Source organism: Pongo pygmaeus, chromosome 3 (assembly GCF_028885625.2).
Source record: "Pongo pygmaeus isolate AG05252 chromosome 3, NHGRI_mPonPyg2-v2.0_pri, whole genome shotgun sequence".
In the NCBI taxonomy this organism is placed as follows: Eukaryota; Metazoa; Chordata; class Mammalia; order Primates; family Hominidae; genus Pongo; species Pongo pygmaeus.
In genome coordinates, this window is record NC_072376.2 from 47,658,347 (window position 1) to 47,677,540 (window position 19,194).

Here is a 19,194-nt window from a genome sequence, read left to right on the forward strand (position 1 = left end):
GACAGAGGCACCTGGCTCTTTTCTCTTTGTTTTTTTGAGACAGAGTCTTCCTCTGTCGCCCAGGCTGGAGTGCAGTGGCGCGATCTCGGCTCACTGCAACCTCCACCTCCTGGGTTTAAGTGGTTCTCCTGCCTCAGTCTCCCAAGTAGCTGGGACTACAAGTACATGCCACCACGCTCAGCTAATTTTTTTTTTTTTTTTTTTTTGAGACGGGGTTTCACACTTGTTGCCCAGGCTGGAGTGTAATGGCACGATCTCGGCAACCTGCACCTCCTGGGTTCAAGCAATTCTCCTGCCTCAGCCTCCCAAGTAGCTGGGATTACAGGCACCTGCCACCACGCCTGGCTAACATTTTGTATTTTTAGTAGAAATGGGGTTTCACCATGTTGGCCAGGCTGGTCTACTGACCTCAAGCAATCTGCCCACCTCAGCACCCAAAGTATTGGAATTACAGGCGTGAGCCACTGTGCCAAGCCCAGGCTCTTTTCAACAACCAGTTCTTGTGGGAACTAAGAGTGAGAACTTACTTCCTTGAGAATGGTACCAAGCCATTCATCATGAGGGAGAGCTCTACCTCCATAATCCAAACATCTTCCCCCAGGCCCCTGCTCCAAAATTGGGGATCAAATTTCAACATGAGACTTGGCAAGGTCTCCAGATGCAAGCCACAGCAGTCAGGTGCTGCTCTAAGCACATTACATTTATCACCTCATTTCATCCTCACAACTCTTAGGAGGTTAAGTGGTATTATCACCACTGTTTTGCAAATGAAAAAATTGAGAAACAGAGAAGCAAAATATATCTCAAGGGCATACAGCTAGGAAACAGTAAAGTCAAAAACTGAACCAAAGGTCTGGTCTCAAAGCCTGTGCAGTACTAAAATGGTTCCTATTGACCTTTTAAAGACGAGAAAACTGATTCTAAGAGGTTAAAATTTGCTACTGTTATGCCAATCAATGCGTCCTGAAGTAGAACACACACCCAAGCCTAATTCCAATGCTGGGAACAACCATGTTGCCAGCGCAGCAGTCCGGAGACAGGAGAAAGAGGGCCCAACAATTGAAAGAAAAACCTTTGGCCGGGGGAGGTGGCTCACGTCTGTAATCCCAGCACTTTGGGAGGCCAAGGCCAGTGGATCACTTCAGGTCAAGAGTTTGAGACCAGCCTGGCCAACATATTGAAACCCTGACTCTACTAAAAATACAAAAATGAGCTGGGTGTGGTAGTGGGCACCTGTAATCCCAGCTACCCAGGAGATTGAGGCAGGAGAATCACTTGAACCTGGGAGGCAGAGGTTGCAGTGAGCTGAGATCGCACCACTGCACTCCAGCCTGGGTGACAGAGTAAGACTCTGTCTCCAGAAAACAAAAAAAAAAAAAGAAAGAAAAGAAGAAAGAAAGATAAAGAGAGAAAGAGAGACAGAGGGAGGGAGGGAGAGAGGGAGGGAGGGAGGGAGGGAGGAAGGAAAGAAGGAAGGAAGGAATTCAAAAGCAGCAGGTTGAAGAGTAAGGATTAAAAAAAGAAAAGCATGCCACAGAAAAGCTTTATTAGAGGCTAATACCTTTTGATGAAGGAACTATACATCTAGAAATTAGGCCCTGAATTTGTAGGTCATTTGTCAGATTGTTCTTAGATATTAAATCCCTAATGTGAATTAGTTTTTCAGATTAGCTAGTTACCCCAAAATAGCAGTGTCAATAAGGAAAGAAGAGGTTTGAGGGCATTTCATCTTTTAACCCGGAAAGGTCAGACCCTTGCCAAGCTTCTTGGTGAGAATGGGTGAGACTAAATCATGAAAAGAAGACAAGAGGTAGAAACAAAGGAAAAACATAAAACCAACCAGTTATACATCTTAGCTTGTTCTCTAATTCTGCCCTTCTAACTATGCCACCCACTCAAAGCCTTTATCCTAAGCTTTTTCCAGTCCTAAGGGCCCTTTCATTTCTGTCACCTTCTCCCTTTACCGTCTTTCCACCAAGAACATCCTGTTATTAACCATCACAATGAATCTGCTTTCTTTTCCAGCACTGGTCTCTCCGATCTTCTCCTCCCTACACTGTTGACTGCATATGGAAGTTAGAACTAGGTTACTGACAACACTAGGAGCTGCGGGCCTGGAAATCCTGAGTTCAGCCCAGTGACAGTCTGTGGCCTGGGATTCCTCCTGGGCCCAAGCAAACAGCAGAACTATTCACTCCACAGCTGCCAGAGGCTTTTTTTTTTTTTTTTTTTTTTAATACTCGAGAACATTTAAGTTGTTGTGATGGTTAATATTGAGTGTCAACTTGATTGGATTGAAGGATGCAAAGTATTGCTCCTGGATGTGTCTGTGAGGGTGTTGCCAAAGGAGATTAACATTTGGGTCAGTGGACTGGGAAAGGCAGACCCACCCTCAATCTGGGTGGGCACAATCTAATCAGCTGCCAGCATAACCAGAATAAAAGCAGGCAGAAGAACTTGGAAAGACTAGACTGGTTTAGTCTTCTGGCCTACATCCTTCTCCCGTGCTGGATGCTTCCTGCCCTTGAACATTGGACTCCAAATTCTTCAGCTTTGGGACTCAGACTGCCTTCCTTGCTCATCAGCTTGCAGACGGCCTATTATGGGACCTCACCTTGTGATCGTGAGTCAGTACTCCTTAATAAACTCCCTTTTATATATATACATCTATCCTATTAGTTCTGTCCCTCTAGAGAACCCTGACTAATACAATTGTGTTACAGGATGGGCTTTGGCCAAAACAAAACAAAACAGAACATGGAGTAGGAAGACAGAACAGGGTCTCTGCCTGCCCACATGGGAACAGGTTTCCCCTTGGTCATCTACTGGCCACAGTACAAAGGCCATGTGGATTCCCTGGCCTCTGAACAGAATGCAGTGGCACTCCCACGCTGGAGACTGAAGTACAGAGTTATGCAGAGGAAGAAAATTTCTTGGAAGAGAGAAAATTTCCAAATTAAGGTACATTTGAAACACTCGAGGCCATGAATCATAAACTTCAATATTGAAAAGCCTCATCTGAAATCACATGAGTCATAAAAGGAGTTCTCATATTTAGATAAGGATTATCTGGCTTCCAAGCATCCTCTTTCCCCAAATTCACTCAGTTCTCCACGCTATCGCTTTAAAACCAGGCCCAAGTTTTCACCTTTTAGCACCTTCCCTAATTCTAAGGATTTTATAATTTTTCCAAAAATCTATTTGACTTAAGGGCAGAAATGCTACTTTATTTATACATTGTTTATACTCTCTCCTACTTCTAAAATTACTTTGAGAGATCACACCCACTGAGCACTGTGGCTTTTTCAACTTGTTAACCCTTTTCTAGATGTTAAGGTACACTTATGGTATAGCAAGTGACATGAAGAGAGAAACAGCTTGTTGTTGCTGTTGTTTTTAAGGAAATGAATGAAGCATCAATACATCACCTCAGAATGACCATAAAAGAGCATTCGATGTATATGAGCCTCACATTACAACTTGGCCACACACTGCTAGTGGGTATATAAATAATACAAGTTATCTGGAAAGCAATTTGACAGCATGCGTTGGGAACCCTAACAATGTTCATGTACAGCCTGTAGCCCAGCACATAGATTTTAGAGATCCAGTTTAAGATAAGAAACAAGAGGTTATCCCATTTTTTAAAAAATATAGCAAAGGTACCTAAAACAACCTAAACCACACAAATAAGGAAATGATTACATAAATTATTGGACATCCACGTGCCATCTGCCTGGTTATGTTCCTAAGGCCATACATAATGCTTGATACATGCTAAGATCTCAGTAAATATTTAATAAATGTATGATCAAATGAAATAAAATGTAGCTAGGAAAATGTTTTCAAAGAATATTAAAGTGTATGAGGAAATAAGCATGATTCTACCTTTTCAAAAACAGTAAAAAGATTGAAAGGAAATATACTAATGTTGACAAAGGTCAACTCTAATTAATTTGAGTAATTTTTTCTTATTAACATTTCCACTCTGTGAACTGTTCTGCTTATGTCCTGAATGAATGGACATGATCTGTATTTCAAAGTCAGCTAATCTGTGATTTATTTCAAATCAATTCAATTATGCTTATGTAATTTATGTACATAAGCTTATGTAAACTCCATTCACACAGTACCTTCAGGAAAAATGTATTATAGAGATTAATTCTCAGTCTTTTACCACATCAGACAATTGAATTAAGGATATTTTAGCACCCCCTTCAAAGAATCATGAAAGATATCCATTAATCTTCAAAATGCCTTACATAATTAGGAAAATGAAAACTTTCTGATTTTCCACATTCACAAAATAAACATTTACTTACTCATATTGATCTAAGTTGTTTGATTTCTTTCCCGTTACATAATTACTTGGGATATATCCTTCATTCCTAGAAATAAGAAAAATACTTCAGGTAAACTAAGATTACTTTACTGGGAGGTTATTGAAAGAAAGAAAGATTATTGCCTTTTGAAATAAAGCATAATATTGCTTAAAGCTTACAAGAAAGACTAGCTGACCCCCCAAAATTCAGTATCTGTAATTCACTTGACATTTTACAAAGTACTTTCACTTTTGGTCCCCATAAAAATTCTGGGATAGGCAGGCATTATTATACCCATTTTCCGGTGGGGAAACTAAAGCTTAGAAAGATTATAGGATTTTTTTTTTCCAAAGGTCTTAAAGTTAGCCAGCAACAGGGCCAGAACTCAAACTCTGGACTTGTGACTAGCTCCTGTGCTCCTCCAACATTCCACAATACTTCTCCAGAATTCACAATTTTGGTGGTATGTGTTAAAGAAACTACTACTTGAGAAAAGTCAAAGTGTTGGATTAAAAATACCCACCACTCTAATACCTCAATAGTTCTTACAGAATAGTTTCACAAATGATAATTCCTGGCCTTTCGGTCAGTATCATTTAGGGCACCTGTTAAAACAGCAAATTCTTGGGTCATAACCCAATAAATGTGAACTGAGAAGACCTATGTGAGGTCAAAAAATGTCCAATTTTACCCCAAATGACTTTCACACACATCACAATTTAAGATGCACTCTATGTCAGTAGGAGCTAAGGTTTTCAGCATAAGACAAGAGATATACATATAAAATTTAAAAATTGTGTAGAAACCTTATAATCTTAAATTTGAATTTAAAGTATTAGTAAGAACTCATAATACACACACACACACACACACACACACACACACAAATGTGTGCATACAGGTAGCTCTGTTGCACTGAGAAAGGCCCAGAAGGAACGTCAACCCAGCAGCAGTTAAAATCTTAGCATTGCCACTGTCTCTAAATACCATTTGTGACTAAAAGGAGCCAGTCCTCCTTAGAAAAATGTCAAATTGTGTCCAGGTGCAGTGGCTCACACCTGTAATCCCAGCACTTTGGGAGGCCAAGGCAGGCAGATCACTTGAGGCCAGGAATTCGAGACCCGCCTGGCCAACATGGCAAAACCCTGTCTCTACTAAAAAATACAAAAATTAGCTGGGCGTGGTGGAACATGCCTATAATTCCAGCTACTTGGGAGGCCGAGGCACAAGAATCACTTGAACCTGGGAGGCGGAGGTTGAAATGAGCCGAGATCACGCCACTGCACTCCAGCACTCCAGCCTGGGAGACAGAACAAGACTCTATCTCAAAAAAAAAAAAAAAAAAGAAAAGAAAAGAATAGAAAAGAAAAATGTCAAATTGTAAGTTTGGCCAGAAAAATAAATACAAGATAACTTGAGCCATTTCATTGAGCCAGAAAGTAGGAAAGAAAAACTAAAAGTGTCCTCTACCAAAAACAGCTACCATCGACCTAATTTGGCCAATTCAAGCAAAGAGAATAATGGTGGCAATGGATTGGAACCAAATATAAAAGTATCCATAATAACACTAAAAATAAACTGTTGGTTACCATTGTTATCACTAGAGAAAGCTCAGTCATCAACTCATTATTCTGAAAACTAGTAAAAGTTTAAGAATCCAAATTTCATTTTTCCTTTCCTTCATGAACTAAATGAATTGGTAGATGAGGCAGTTCTTCTTTAGAGAACTACTAAATGCAGATGGAATGACTAAATTAGGAAATCACCATTTTGTAACCCCTAATGAAATAATGACTCTAAGAAAGAATCAATAATGAACCCCCAACATCAGGGTAAACACCAATGAAGAACTTTATGACAGAGGAACAAGTCTGACACCTGAACCACTAAGCAATCTTAGCATTATTAAAAGTAGGACAGCCAGAGATCACCTTCTAATGTGATCAAGCCTCTAGCTCTACTTGCCAGTTCACAAGAAATACAAGAAACACAGGCATATTAAGTGACACCACAAGAAAACAATCTGTTTAATCTAGATTATGGCTCATTTTAGTGTTAAATGACCTGCTTTCATCAATAAATCAAAAACGTAGAATAAGAGAAACATAAGAGATATATTAACCAAAATGCAGTGTGTGGGTCCTGATTTGAATAAACCAACAGTAAAAATAAGTATTAGAGCTAATCGGGGAAACTGGAATTACGTAATTGGTTCCATCCTTAGACCTGGGCCAGAGAAGCTCTTGCTCTGACCCCACAGTTTTGAGAGCTCTGCAAAAGCGCATGTTCCCTCTGACCTGTGTTCCCATGCTCCTTTCTGGGTAACTAGGACCCCAGAACTCCCTGCTCATTTCCAAGGTCTACATGGGCCTTCTACTGGTCCATCTTCCAAAAACCAAATTATGCTGGCTGGCCATGTGCATTCCCTTTTACTGAGGCTGAAGGTGTGGCCATGATGCAGGGTAGCTTTTGCAAGCCATGCAGTAAGAGTGTGGGTGTACAGGTTGGAAGATCCATATGGTACATGAGAGGCAGAGCCAGGGCAGGAGGGAAGAAAGAAGAGAGGTAGCCCCCAGAGCCAGCTTTCCATGCACTGCAACATTCTGGCACAGAGCTCTAAATCCAAACCCTGCCTTTCTTGTCACTATGAAAGGGTATTTGTCAAGTTGGAGGATAAAGTTTGTTAGCTTGATTTATAACTCCTAAATACTTAGATATATGTTATGTGGATTTTCATTTGTACTCTTCCTCCAGGTACAAAAATATTAACGGAAAGTCTACAGACGATCTTATTTAAAATACTATTATTAAGAATGATAACGACATGGTGGTGTTTTTTTAAAAGTCTTTAGAATTTAGATTTAGGAGTGAAATAACATGATGACTTGAATTTACTTTTAAATATTCTAGAAAAAAATGGAAGGATTAGACTGGCAAAATGTTGGTAATTTTTGAAGTCAAGCAAAAAGAGATTCCATTATACTATTATATACTTTTTGGATGCTTGAAAATTTCTACAATAAAAAAAATTAAAAATAGAAATCAATCTTATACAGCATCTGATAAAGAGAAGCAGTGACAACCTTCTTGTAAACATGGAATAAAAGGTTAAGAGTTGCAAATAAGTTAATAATGCACAGCAAAACAGCACTCATATATGCACCATGCCTAGGAATCAAGCAGAAGAAAAGGACCCTGCCTAAACCAGAGGTTTCCACTGCTTCTCCAGAAGTGAACTGAGGAACAGTGACTTGAAATTGGGGCTGGGGCTGGGAGGTGAGAGGGCAGGTGGAAGAAGAGTACACTCTGGCAGGACAAAAAGTTCTCCTCTTCTCATCCACTGGAACTCAGAGTATAAGTGGGACTGCACTGCAGAGGTAAACACAGGATACAGAGTTTGCTTATGAATCCTGCAAGATACTCATCCCCTATAGCTACCCCTATCTGCCCATATATTTATCAATGATAGGGCTGAAAGGACTGTTTTCTTTAAATCCTAAATTAACTTGTACAAAAAAAGCTTGCTGTTTAATTTCCTGCATGTACATACATATATATTTTATATATACATACACAAAAACACGCACACACATATAGACACACACATATACCTATATATATATTCTCTTACTCCTCCATATATTCATGGAGAGAAAGAAGTGAGAAGAGGCTTCATTACACTGTGTATGTGTATGCATACACACACACACATACACATATGTACATATAGAGAGAGAGAGAGTCTAAGGAAAAAATTACAATAAACTATTTCTTAGAAAAATCTAAGATTACTTACTTATGGCAGGTAGGGACAAAATACAAAATTTAATTTCCCTCAAGGTCAAAATAATCATATTAAACATGTATCAGATGAGAAAGAGACCAATGTATTCTAACTTTTGAAAAGAAGTGATTGATCAATTTGCATTTACTGAGTGACCACTAAGAAAGGACTGTGTTACTACAAAGTAATAAGGTGTGCTTCCATTTATGGCTGGTGAAATTAGTCTCATTACACGATAGTTACGACTTATCTTCTTCTCACTCAACACTTGACTCCCACCTACCCACTGCATGTCACACACAGAGAGGGAATACTTACCCATATTTATCTCTTGCTCTCCACCAATGAACATCATTCTTTTCTAAAATGAGATACTCTTGGCCTCTCTCTAATCTGAGATCATGTCCTTCTGTCGCTTGGAAATCATACATGGCTACAACGATTTCTTCACTGTTATCTTCTTCTTCTAGTGGAATTGGTGGGGGAGGCCTTCGCTAAACAAGGAAGATAACATTTGAAAGTTTAGTCTTCTATATGAAACTGATCATGAATCAAAACACTAAATGAGTCATATATCACCACAGAATAAAGTAGAAACCTCAAGTCTACTTACTATAATCCAACAAACTCTCATGAAGAAGAGTTATTATAATTCCTGTTTCATAACTAAGGTAACAATGATTTAATTAATCCACTCAAAGTCACTCATATCAGATCAAGTCTTGAATGGATCCAAAGTGCATGTTTCCTCCACTATACCCCACTCTTGAAAGGCATATCATTATATCAGTGAAGTCACTTCTTTGTCACACTGTGGTCTTAAGACTGAAATATTTATCTAAAGTCCCACTCCTCTTAATACAACTCTTTAAGTGAAAATAGAGGCAAAATGCCAGATGATAACAGGATCTCCAATGATAAAATCTCATACAATTAAATTGGTATTATTTGACATCACAAAAAATTGAAATAAGCTATAGCACATCTGCTTCTGAGACGGTCCTAGGGGAAAATTGTGTCACATCAATGAATAAACCGCATACTCAATAAGCCACAAACACTACCAAAACTTAAGACTTAAAGGCTTAAAATGTAAAGATTTACTATCAAAAGCTAAAGACCACCTACCTTCTTTGTTTCTGGTGCTGGAGGTAGTGCTTTCCTTATACCTGAAAATGCCAACAACAAAAACAGGTTAACATGCTATCTACCAATAATTGATAAAAATAAGATATTGGTAGTTTTAAGGAAAAGTGGGAATTAACACATAGACAAGCAGCACACTCTGACCAACTCTGGTGTATGCTGCTTGTATCTCTACAAGAATTAAAATTTTTAATTTTAGAATTAAAAACTGCTATTATAGCTGGTTTGTATTTCTGCCTTTCTGGACAGACTATAAATGCTACAGGGATTGAGACCAGGCCAGTTCTTTGTATTCCCACCACTGCATAAACTGGGCACTCAGCAATGCTCATGGAATCAAACATTGAAATCATGACAACACTGAGAAATTAATCAGCTTGGCTGTCCTTTCCTCTACAGCCCACAGTCCTAGAGTTTTGGCTGACACATGGCTACCCAAGATAAACAATGTTTCCCAGCTAGGTGTGGCAATGGGACCAAATTCTAATCAAAGGATTCTGTGTACAAATGGGGTGTGCCATTTTTAGATCTCATCCCTAAAAGGATTTCCCATGGGCATCCTTGACCCCCTTCTTTCTGCTTCCAGGAAGAGAGAAGACTGCTAGAGCTGGAGCAACCCGAGGAACCACTGGAGGAACACCCCCAGCCCCGGGTCACCCACCTATCACCTCTGGGTTATTACATGAGATTGAAATAAATTTCTCTCTAGTTTAAGTCACTGTAACTTTTAGGTCTCTTTTTACAGCAGGTCAGACTGTGCATTCACTAATACCAAACCTTAAGACATTAAAAAAAAAATAGGGAACAATAAGAGCCTTAGAAACTTGGGCTTCCTCTTTAATGTGCTAAGTTAATGTGAGGATATCCCAAGAGAATCAGGGTGCCAGGACTCATAGAACTGAGGGCTGGATGGACTGAGAAGGTCATCTGATCTGGCCTTGTTCATAATACAGCATCCCTGCCAAGTAGTAGTTCTGCTCATATCCAGAAGCTCTGTCAGTTCTGATGGACCCAGTGAGCATTCTGCATGGCACCAGCAGGAAACGGTATATCCAATCATTACTATGGTTGTCCTACTACAGCACTAGTAACTTAACAATCTCCATGTATTTTTAGCTTATGACTAAGGGTCTCTCATTCCCAGGATTTGTAAAGGTTTTAGGTGTCAAAATTAACCTTAGACATTGTTCATCTCAACATCTACATGTGAGTATCATTATGACATCTTACTGTTCTAACAGACTGAAGCCACTACTGAAATCCATACTGCTATACCCCATCAAAATGAAAACAGCCCTAATCAGACTGTGGATGCACTGCTACATGAGGTTTCTAGCTCCACATCTTGGTTTATTTGTTGAAGAACATTAATGCTTTTCAAAGCTGCTGACAGTGCCACATTAGGCTCACACTTTCAATGGATTCATTTTGAACAAGATTCAATATTGTGATAAAAGCTTCCCAAAATAGACCTTTTGATTCCATGAGAAGGTCCCACTGTAACTAAATATAATTTTTCTTACAAAACACACCTACCCTACATTTTCACTGTACTAGAAAGTGTGCTGTACTTAATCAAAACCATGTCACTTTCTTACCATACCAATAATATGTTCATTCTAAGCACAATATAATTATGGAATAAAATGAATACTTACTACTCTCAAAAAGATTGTATTTTTCACATCCGGGTGCTAATTTTTCAGTTTGTCTACAACACTGATAACTTCCATCTGTCCAGAATTTAGGATGATATTTAATCATAATATTATTGTTGTTCTTTATTTCTGTAATTCACAGATATAGTAATTAATAGTGAAATACAAAAGCAACTACAGAATGTTTCATAAATAACAGTGTCGATCATTACTTATTTCTTGGATACTATGTTTACTATAAGAACGCCCTTAGATCACAGGACTCAGCATTTAGAAAAGCTCTATAGTTCTCTTTGACCTCTTCTTTTTTTGTGTGAAGCACCCTTGTTAGCAGAAATGACTGCTGTTACACCAATGATGGATAAATGCAAAAGCCAACCTGCCACCATTTTGTTCTGCAGGAGAAGCAATGAGGACTATGCAGGACAAATCATCCATTTAAACCCTTCATGAATATGTCATTCTGTCCACGCCAAATATTGACTACATGGGCACTTTGTTAGAAAATACCAAATTCTGGGCCGGGCGCAGCAGCTCATGTCTGTAATCCCAGCACTTTGGGAGGCCGAGGCGGGCAGATCACCTGAGGTCGGGAGTTCAAGGCTAGCCTGGCCAACATGGTGAAACCCTGTGCCTACTAAAAATACAAAAATTAGCCGGGCGTGGTGGTGGGTGCCTGTAATCCTAGCTACTCAGGAGGCTGAGGCAGGAGAATTGCTTGAACCCAGGAGGCGGAGGTTGCAGTGAGCTGAGATCACACCACTGCACTCCCGCCTGGATGACAGAGTGAAACTCTGTCTCAAAAAAAAAAACAAGAAAACACCAAATTCTGTTATTATAAAAGCTTGTGCTTTATCACCTTCAGATATATTACACATTAAATGAGAGCGTGCTTTTCTTAGAAACTATATGCTACTAGAAAAAAATCAGATTTTAAAAAGGGAAGTTATCTTCGATATGCTGGTATAACTCACAACAACAGCATATCCTTGGAGAAACACTTACTGTAGATTGAGATTACAAATGCAATAGACACATTAGCTGTATTTCTGTCTTAATGATAACAATATTACATCTCCTCCAATTATATACATAGTAATATTTCATTGAGTTTTACCTTCTTTTAACTTCTTCACCCACAGGTCCCTGCTCTGTGGACTAGGTGCAAAAATGTAAAGTGTGTTAGCATCATGAACAACCTAAAATAAAACAAAAGATGGAATTGGTGAGGAGGATTTAGACACAGCACTTCTGTCTAGCACAGAACCCTTGGTACTACAGGCACCAATAAATGATTCTCAAATAACTGAAAGTCAATAACTTCATATCCAGAAAACCCAGGTTACTTTCTTACAAAAGCACAAGTACTTCTTCATTTCTACATTAAGTAGAATACACATTTTGCAAAGGACCATGTTTTACAGAAAAAAAATAAAGGCTAGGATACTTCATTAATCTCAGTATTTCTTTCAATCCAATTAACTAAAGTTCCTTAGATAAACTTGGTGTAACAGAGATTCAGTATTTCTCTAAATAATATTTTAGATGAATGGACTACTCCTTCAGCATCACTCTTATAGTTTCCTTTTGCCACTATCAATAATTGCAGTAGCTAACTGGATTAAGCACCGACTACACCAGCACTGTGCTGTGTGCTTTACAGACCTTAACTCAATTAATCCTGCCATCAAGGTACGAGTTTTTCTATTTTATAAATGAGAAAATAAAGGCCTACCCAGGCCCCCATTCCTGTGTAACTTCAGCAGATACCACTCATGCACCACACACTGCAGATGCTGTCCCCTGATGTTGTACTGCCTAATCTGCCCATCGCCATTTGGCTGGTAATCCAGAAAGCCAGAATTCAGACTCCAGAGCCCAGCCTCTTAACCAGAGTGCCTCACTTAGAGAGGTAGTCCTTGGTGGGCAATTAAATAGTCTTATTTTTAACATTTCTAATATTATTAATAAGATAACCCTGGGAAACTAAGCCAGAAATTTTGTCATTTTATTCTTCATGGTCAGTCACGAGGCAGAAAAACCGTCTAGACTGGCTAAAAAGTAATACATGGCTAGAAACCTCCCTTTGTCACGTCCACACCCACTGGATTGAAAACCAAATAGCTCTTTCATTGATAAATGGTTATCACTAACCATATTCAATAGATAATTCCTTCTTGTTCATTTAAATCAAAGGAATGTACTTTTTTTTTATTTTTTTTTTATTTTTTCTCCTCAGAGACGGGGTCTTGCTCTGTTGCCCATGCTGGATGGCAGTGGTGGAATTACAGCTCACTACAACCTGGAACCCCCTAGGCTCAAGTGATCTTCCCACCTGAGCCTCCAAAGTGCTAGGATTACAGGTGTGAGAGCCACGGTAACCAGCCAGAAATGCACTGTAATAGTAATGTGAACACCATAGAACAAATGATGCTATATACCATTCAGCACCTTGCTGGAACCGCATAAGACACAAAAATGAATCTGACATGAAGCCTATTTCCAAGACAAATATAGAAATACCTTATTACAAGACAGAAAGTGAGCCATGATATCAGAGCGATAAAGTGCTAAAGGAGATGTGAAGAGATGTGTTTCCTCATTTGCTCCATGATTTTCACATTTATGCGGGCTTGCCCACACAACCAACTCTGTACAGAAGGAACCATGCGCCATGAACTAGTCATTCTGAATTGACATTGAGATGTCTGGAAAAGACTGCTAGGGCCTTGGACCTTCCAGAAACCTGTGGTGTATTGTAATAACAATTTAATTTATTATAATAATTTACTGAGTCCCCACAATTGGGCTAAGCACTTTATATGTACTGCCTCATATCATTCATACAGCAATCCAGTTCTTTCTTAGTGTTAGAATCCTCTTTTTTCAAATGACAAAACCAAAGTGGCTGAGGTTAAGTCATATGAGTAGGATATTTAACCCCCAAATATCCCTTGACTGTTCCCCTCCTGGAATCTGCCTTTCCAGACTCCAAGCAGTCTAACTTCTCCACAAAACTCATCTCGCGTCAGTACCATGAGCCTGTAAAACTTCCTTAAAGTTTGTTAGACTAGCTAACCGCCTCCCCCCACCAAAAAAAAATGCAATCCAAATTCAGAGTTTCGATAACTAAAACTAGCTTGATATATTACCTAGCTAACTTGGGGCATTCGCATTTCTACGAGAAGTTTCTAGGAATAGCGCCCTGTTTTGGCATCTCAGGTTGTTTGGTAGGCTGAAGAGATATTTGTGGGCCAGTATCTCCCTCAGCAAACCTCAGATCACACCATGTTGGCCTCCTGGGGAGGAAGATCCCGGGAGCTGCGTTTCTCACTGCCTTCATTCTTGTGAGTCATCCTACCACAGCAGAGGCTGTTGGGGAGGGAAGAGCTTTGCAAACTTCAAGTGCAGAAACCATTTAAACAAGGAGGGAATACTCTCCCTCAGTAACACTACCCACTCGTAGTTACCCACCCTCCTATTTATAACTTCCATCCACTCATTCATTTATTCCATAGACTTAATAGTGTCGGGTAGGAGAAACAGCACAGACAAAAGGTAGACAGATCTGGGTTTGAAGCTCAGGGAAGACATGCCAGCTCCTGGGGATCTCCCAGCTGCCATCAGAATGACTCATCTAGAAAAGCATGAAGGAGGAACCATCCCATCTAGGCAGCTGATGAGGATTCCCCACCATTTTCTCCATCCGTCCCACTTTCTTCTCCCAGTGTCTTTTGAAAATGTCTACTTCTACTTTTATTGTTTTCGCTTTGCACCTGAACATAATGTAAAATTTCACTATGAAAATGTGAAACTAGGATCTATACTTTCTTAGTTCTACTTAAGTTATAATAAGAGAGGGTATTTTTCACCTTTCAAATCATGCTGCTTTAAATTGTATAAAGCTCAAGCTTATCCCTTCTTGATTAATTTTTCAGGTTGTTTTTGTACTTTTCTCATATTTATTCATCTCAACAATTTTAATAGTTCAAGGATGGAATGCTTTCTGTTCTACTTGTATTATCATTCTTAAAAGCAACCCAAAACTTGCAGAGTGAATCTCTTTTTCTTGGACAGCAAAAATCCTAATTCTGGGTCCAGACTCATGAGAGCCATAGCTCCCCAATGCTGTCAATCCCTAATATGTCTAACAGCCATCAAAGCTGTGGTACGAGGCCTGGTGCAGTGGCTCACGACTGTAATCTCAGCACTTTGGGAGGCTGAGGCAGGCAGATCACTTGAGGCCAGGAGTTCGAGACCAGCCTGGCCAACATGGTGAAACCCTGTCTCTACTAAAAATACAAAAATTAGCCAGGCGTGGTGGTACATGCCTATAATCCCAGCTACTTGGGTGGCTGAGGCATGAGAATCGCTTGAACCTGGGAAGTGGAGGTCTCAGTGAGCTGAGATCATACCACTGCACTCCAGCCTGGGTGACAAAGTAAGACTTCATCTCGAAGGAAAAAAAAAAAAAAGAAGTGTGGTAGGAATGGTTCTCTGCTAAATTTCCATTATATATGCATTAAACATACTTAAGAAGAAGGTTTAAATTTATCTTACTTCTAGATCCAGGTGGCAGGTGTAATATTAGGTGTAATATTAATAGCAGCAGCAGTAGTAAGAGAATAGCAATAGTAATAATAGCAACTACCACTTATCTTGCTCTGATTATATGTCAAAGCTATTTCTATATCACATCAGTTAATCCTCACAACAACCCTATGAAATGAGTACTATTATTGTTATTATTCCCATTTTTCAAGAGAGGAAACAGGCACAGAGAGGTTAAGTGACTTACACAAGCTCACATAGCCAGTAAGCAAATCAGGCAGTTTGACCTTAGAGTCACCTCTCTAAGTACTTACTGTCCCTGTCCTTCACTCAGAGAAATGGTAGCTATAAAATAAGGAACAGGGAAAAGGAAAATTAAATGTAGCCCTTCCTCCATTTGTGACGTTGCCACCCTAGTGGAGAATAAGCCAGGAGCTTAGATATTTTGGCTCACTGCTTCCCAAACATCTTCATCCCCCAAAACTGGTAAATGTATAATTCCAATGTAATTGATAACTTCATAAGAGCAATTAAAAACAAGCAAAAATTCCACCACATTGAAAAAGACTTCTGTAACTTTCCTTTCAGGACACGGTGAGACCACAGCCATGGGTAAAAGGTGACTTTCACTAGGGACATTCACTGCTCAAGGAGGGCATAAAAACATCCTTGAGCAGGGAAGGAAGTGGTGAGGTGCTGGGGGAGGGGCTGAGAGCTCCAGATTATCAGGATCCAACTCCACACTCCTGAGTTCTCAAGGCAGGTGGGAACCAAGATACCGGCAGGAATGCGGAGTAGCTCAGGACGCCGGACCCTCCTCTTCCGGAGAGGAGATGCGCGTGTGTGTGCTTGGCAGGCTTTTCATTTACAAGGTGACCTTGGAGAAGCTATTTAACAGGTGAGCACTGATTTCCTCAGACATAAATGAGAATAATGAGATATTTACCTCCCTTATGCAACAGAATCATTGTCAGGGGAAAAAAATAACATGATTACCCCAAAGAAGCATAGTTTAATTAATATATAAGGCTAATACTATTTTTTTCATCACAAGCAGCCTTTTAATCTCATTTCCACTTGAGGATAACTCACGCCTTTCACTTCTCAGTTTCTCAGATTCATAGGGAAAACTTCAACCCTCACTTTTCAGTCTTAGCCCCGACTCCTTAAGAATCAGATAATGTTTCCACAAAGACTTAAGCAGTTCATGAAGAAAAGTCACAACTATTAAAGTGGCAAATGAACCTAGAAATCAGCCAATCAGCCAGCAAAGCAAGGACAGGAAACTGTAATGTCAAAAAGCAAACATGACTAAGCCCAGCACTGCACTGCCACAAAAATACACCAGCTCACCTGAAATGGATATTTATTTTGACAGGGAATGACACCATCATCATTCTTCACTATTTCCACACACTTGATTTTTGAAACATCAATAAACCCCTTTCTGTATTTCTTCTGTTAAAAGAAAAAAAGGAGAAGCATTACAATCATAAGACATAAAAAACAATTAACAGTAATATTATTGTTAATGAAATTTTGCTCTGATTCAAAATATTGCAATTTCTTTAAAATTATCTAAATCATGTTTCCCACTAACTGCTAAAATTATTCAAAATACTAACACTGTGATCATTGTAATCAAAATTATTAAATCCTTTAATTTATCAAGATGAAACTGTTCTGTCCTGCCCCCCAAAAAAACTCCAGAATGGGCCGGGTGCCGTGGCTCATACCTGTAATCCCAGCACTTTGAGAGGCCAAGGCGGTGGATTACTTGAGGCCAGCAGTTCGAGACCAGCCTGGCCAACATGGCAAAACCCCCATCTCTACTAAAAATACAAAAATTAGCCAGGTGTGGTGCTGTGCGCCTGTAATCCCAGCTACTCAGGAGGCTGAGGCATGAGAATCACTTGAACCCAGGAGGCAGAGGTTGTAGTGAGCCGAGCTTGGGCCACTGTACCTCAGGCCTGGGCGACAGAGTAAGACTCTATTTCAAAAAAATAAATAACTCCAGAACAGAAAAACTCCCTTTCATTGCTATCTGCCCCTGCCAGATACACAATTTGTTCAACTTCTTCACATTCTTGACGATATTCCCCAAAAAGAAAGCGTCAAAGACCAAGCCAAGCAAAATTCCATTTACTCAATCACAGATGCAAGTTCCAGCCAGCCTTTTCCTCTTCACTGGGGTAGATGCCTCCAGTAGAGGCAGCACACAGAATTGAGAGTTATGTGAGGTGGACTTAAAATATTCACAGAAAGCTTCCATTCAGAGCTTATTATTAAATATTCTAATTTTCTTCCCCATTTGCCTGCCCTCCCTGCCTGCTGTAGATCTGCCTGCAGCAATTAACTAACAGCCCATCAAGACTTCCTGCTCCAAAATCATCCACACCTTTAAGCATAGTTATCCCACACTTGGGAATTTATCCTAGGGAAAAATCCAAAAGAAGACAAAGCAGTATGTGCAAAGATAATATAATGCGGCCACTAAAAATTATTACAAAAACAATGTAGAAATAAAAAATATTTGCTGAATAATATTAACAGATGAATTCCACACAAAAGTTGCATAAAGACTAAGGTTACTTTTTCTTCATTGGTAGGTATTCATATGACAAAGAATAGAAGAAAAAGTAGAGAAATGAAGAACATCGTATTTGAGATGCCAGCCATCCCTTGGCCTTAGTCACTGAAAATTCTTTTATCTAATGTTCTGAAACCCCAGCTCTAGCCACAAGCTTTGGGGTCCCCACCCCACTCCCAGGAACCTGCTCTGCATCCTCATTATCACCACAGGACTTCCACACCTGCCCCATTCACCTGGGCCATCAGCAGCTCCCATCTGACTAGAGGACTCTGGCTGTCATCTCCCCAGTGCATATTTATATCCCCCAACATACGCACACACTAGAACCCCACACCCCCTTGACACTTGATATGGTCTGGCTCTGTGTCCCCACCCAAATCTCATCTCAGCATTGTAATCTCTACAATCCCCATGCGTTGAGGGCAGGACCTAGTGGGAGGTGATTGGATCATGGCGGCAGTTTCCCCCATGCTGTTCTTGTGACAGTGAGTGAGTTTTCAGGAGATCTGATGGTTTTATAAGGGGCTCTTTCCCTTTTACTAGTTTCTGCTCACTCTCTCGCTCTGTCTCTCTCACCTGCCGCCACGTAAGACGTACCTCTTTCCTTTTTGCCATGGTTGTAAGTTTCCTGAGGCCTCCCCAGTCATGCAGAACTGAGTCAATTAAACCTCTTTTCTTTATAAATTACCCAGTCTTGGGTATGTCTTCATAGCAGTGTGAGAATGGACCAATACAACAGTTCTGTCAGTCCCCAGAACCATCCACACCTTTCCCCATTCCCTTCATGCCTGGCTATGGAAGGTCACACACACAATCCTAACTGCCATCTCTATGCCCAGCCAGGCTTTTGCTGCTGCTCATCAGCCCTTGTGTATATCTCTAGTGAAGGGAACCCAGCGGCCTCCAGAGTCACTACCAGCGCCCTCAAAACTACAAACTTCCCATTCCCTTTGCCTTGGTGGACTCCCTCCCTCTCTGCTTTACAGAAGAGACAGCAGTTATCCAGGGGCACATCCCCAAATTCTTCCTTCTGCAGTTCAAGAAAATGCTAAGATTTTACCCTTTTTGCTTTTCTTTTATCCTGTCTCTAAGAGAAAAGTTAAAAAGACACAATGGTTGAGACACTATCGTCGGCACTGA

General features: G+C 40.0%; 1 protein-coding gene across 5 annotated transcripts in view; it reads right to left on the minus strand.

Moving 5' to 3' along the window:
• The window catches only part of TEC (tec protein tyrosine kinase), a 129,667-nt gene that overhangs the window by 22,499 nt on the left and 87,974 nt on the right, over positions 1–19,194 (minus strand). For all 5 annotated transcript variants that reach the window (XM_054485116.2, XM_054485117.2, XM_054485118.2 and 2 more), the window contains 6 exons: positions 16,815–16,919; positions 12,028–12,109; positions 10,911–11,039; positions 9,235–9,275; positions 8,425–8,600; positions 4,323–4,388 (listed from right to left, as the gene is read on the minus strand). In XM_054485116.2, the coding sequence (XP_054341091.1) occupies positions 4,323–4,388; positions 8,425–8,600; positions 9,235–9,275; positions 10,911–11,039; positions 12,028–12,109; positions 16,815–16,919 (599 nt within the window). The remainder of the gene's footprint in view (positions 1–4,322; positions 4,389–8,424; positions 8,601–9,234; positions 9,276–10,910; positions 11,040–12,027; positions 12,110–16,814; positions 16,920–19,194) is intronic.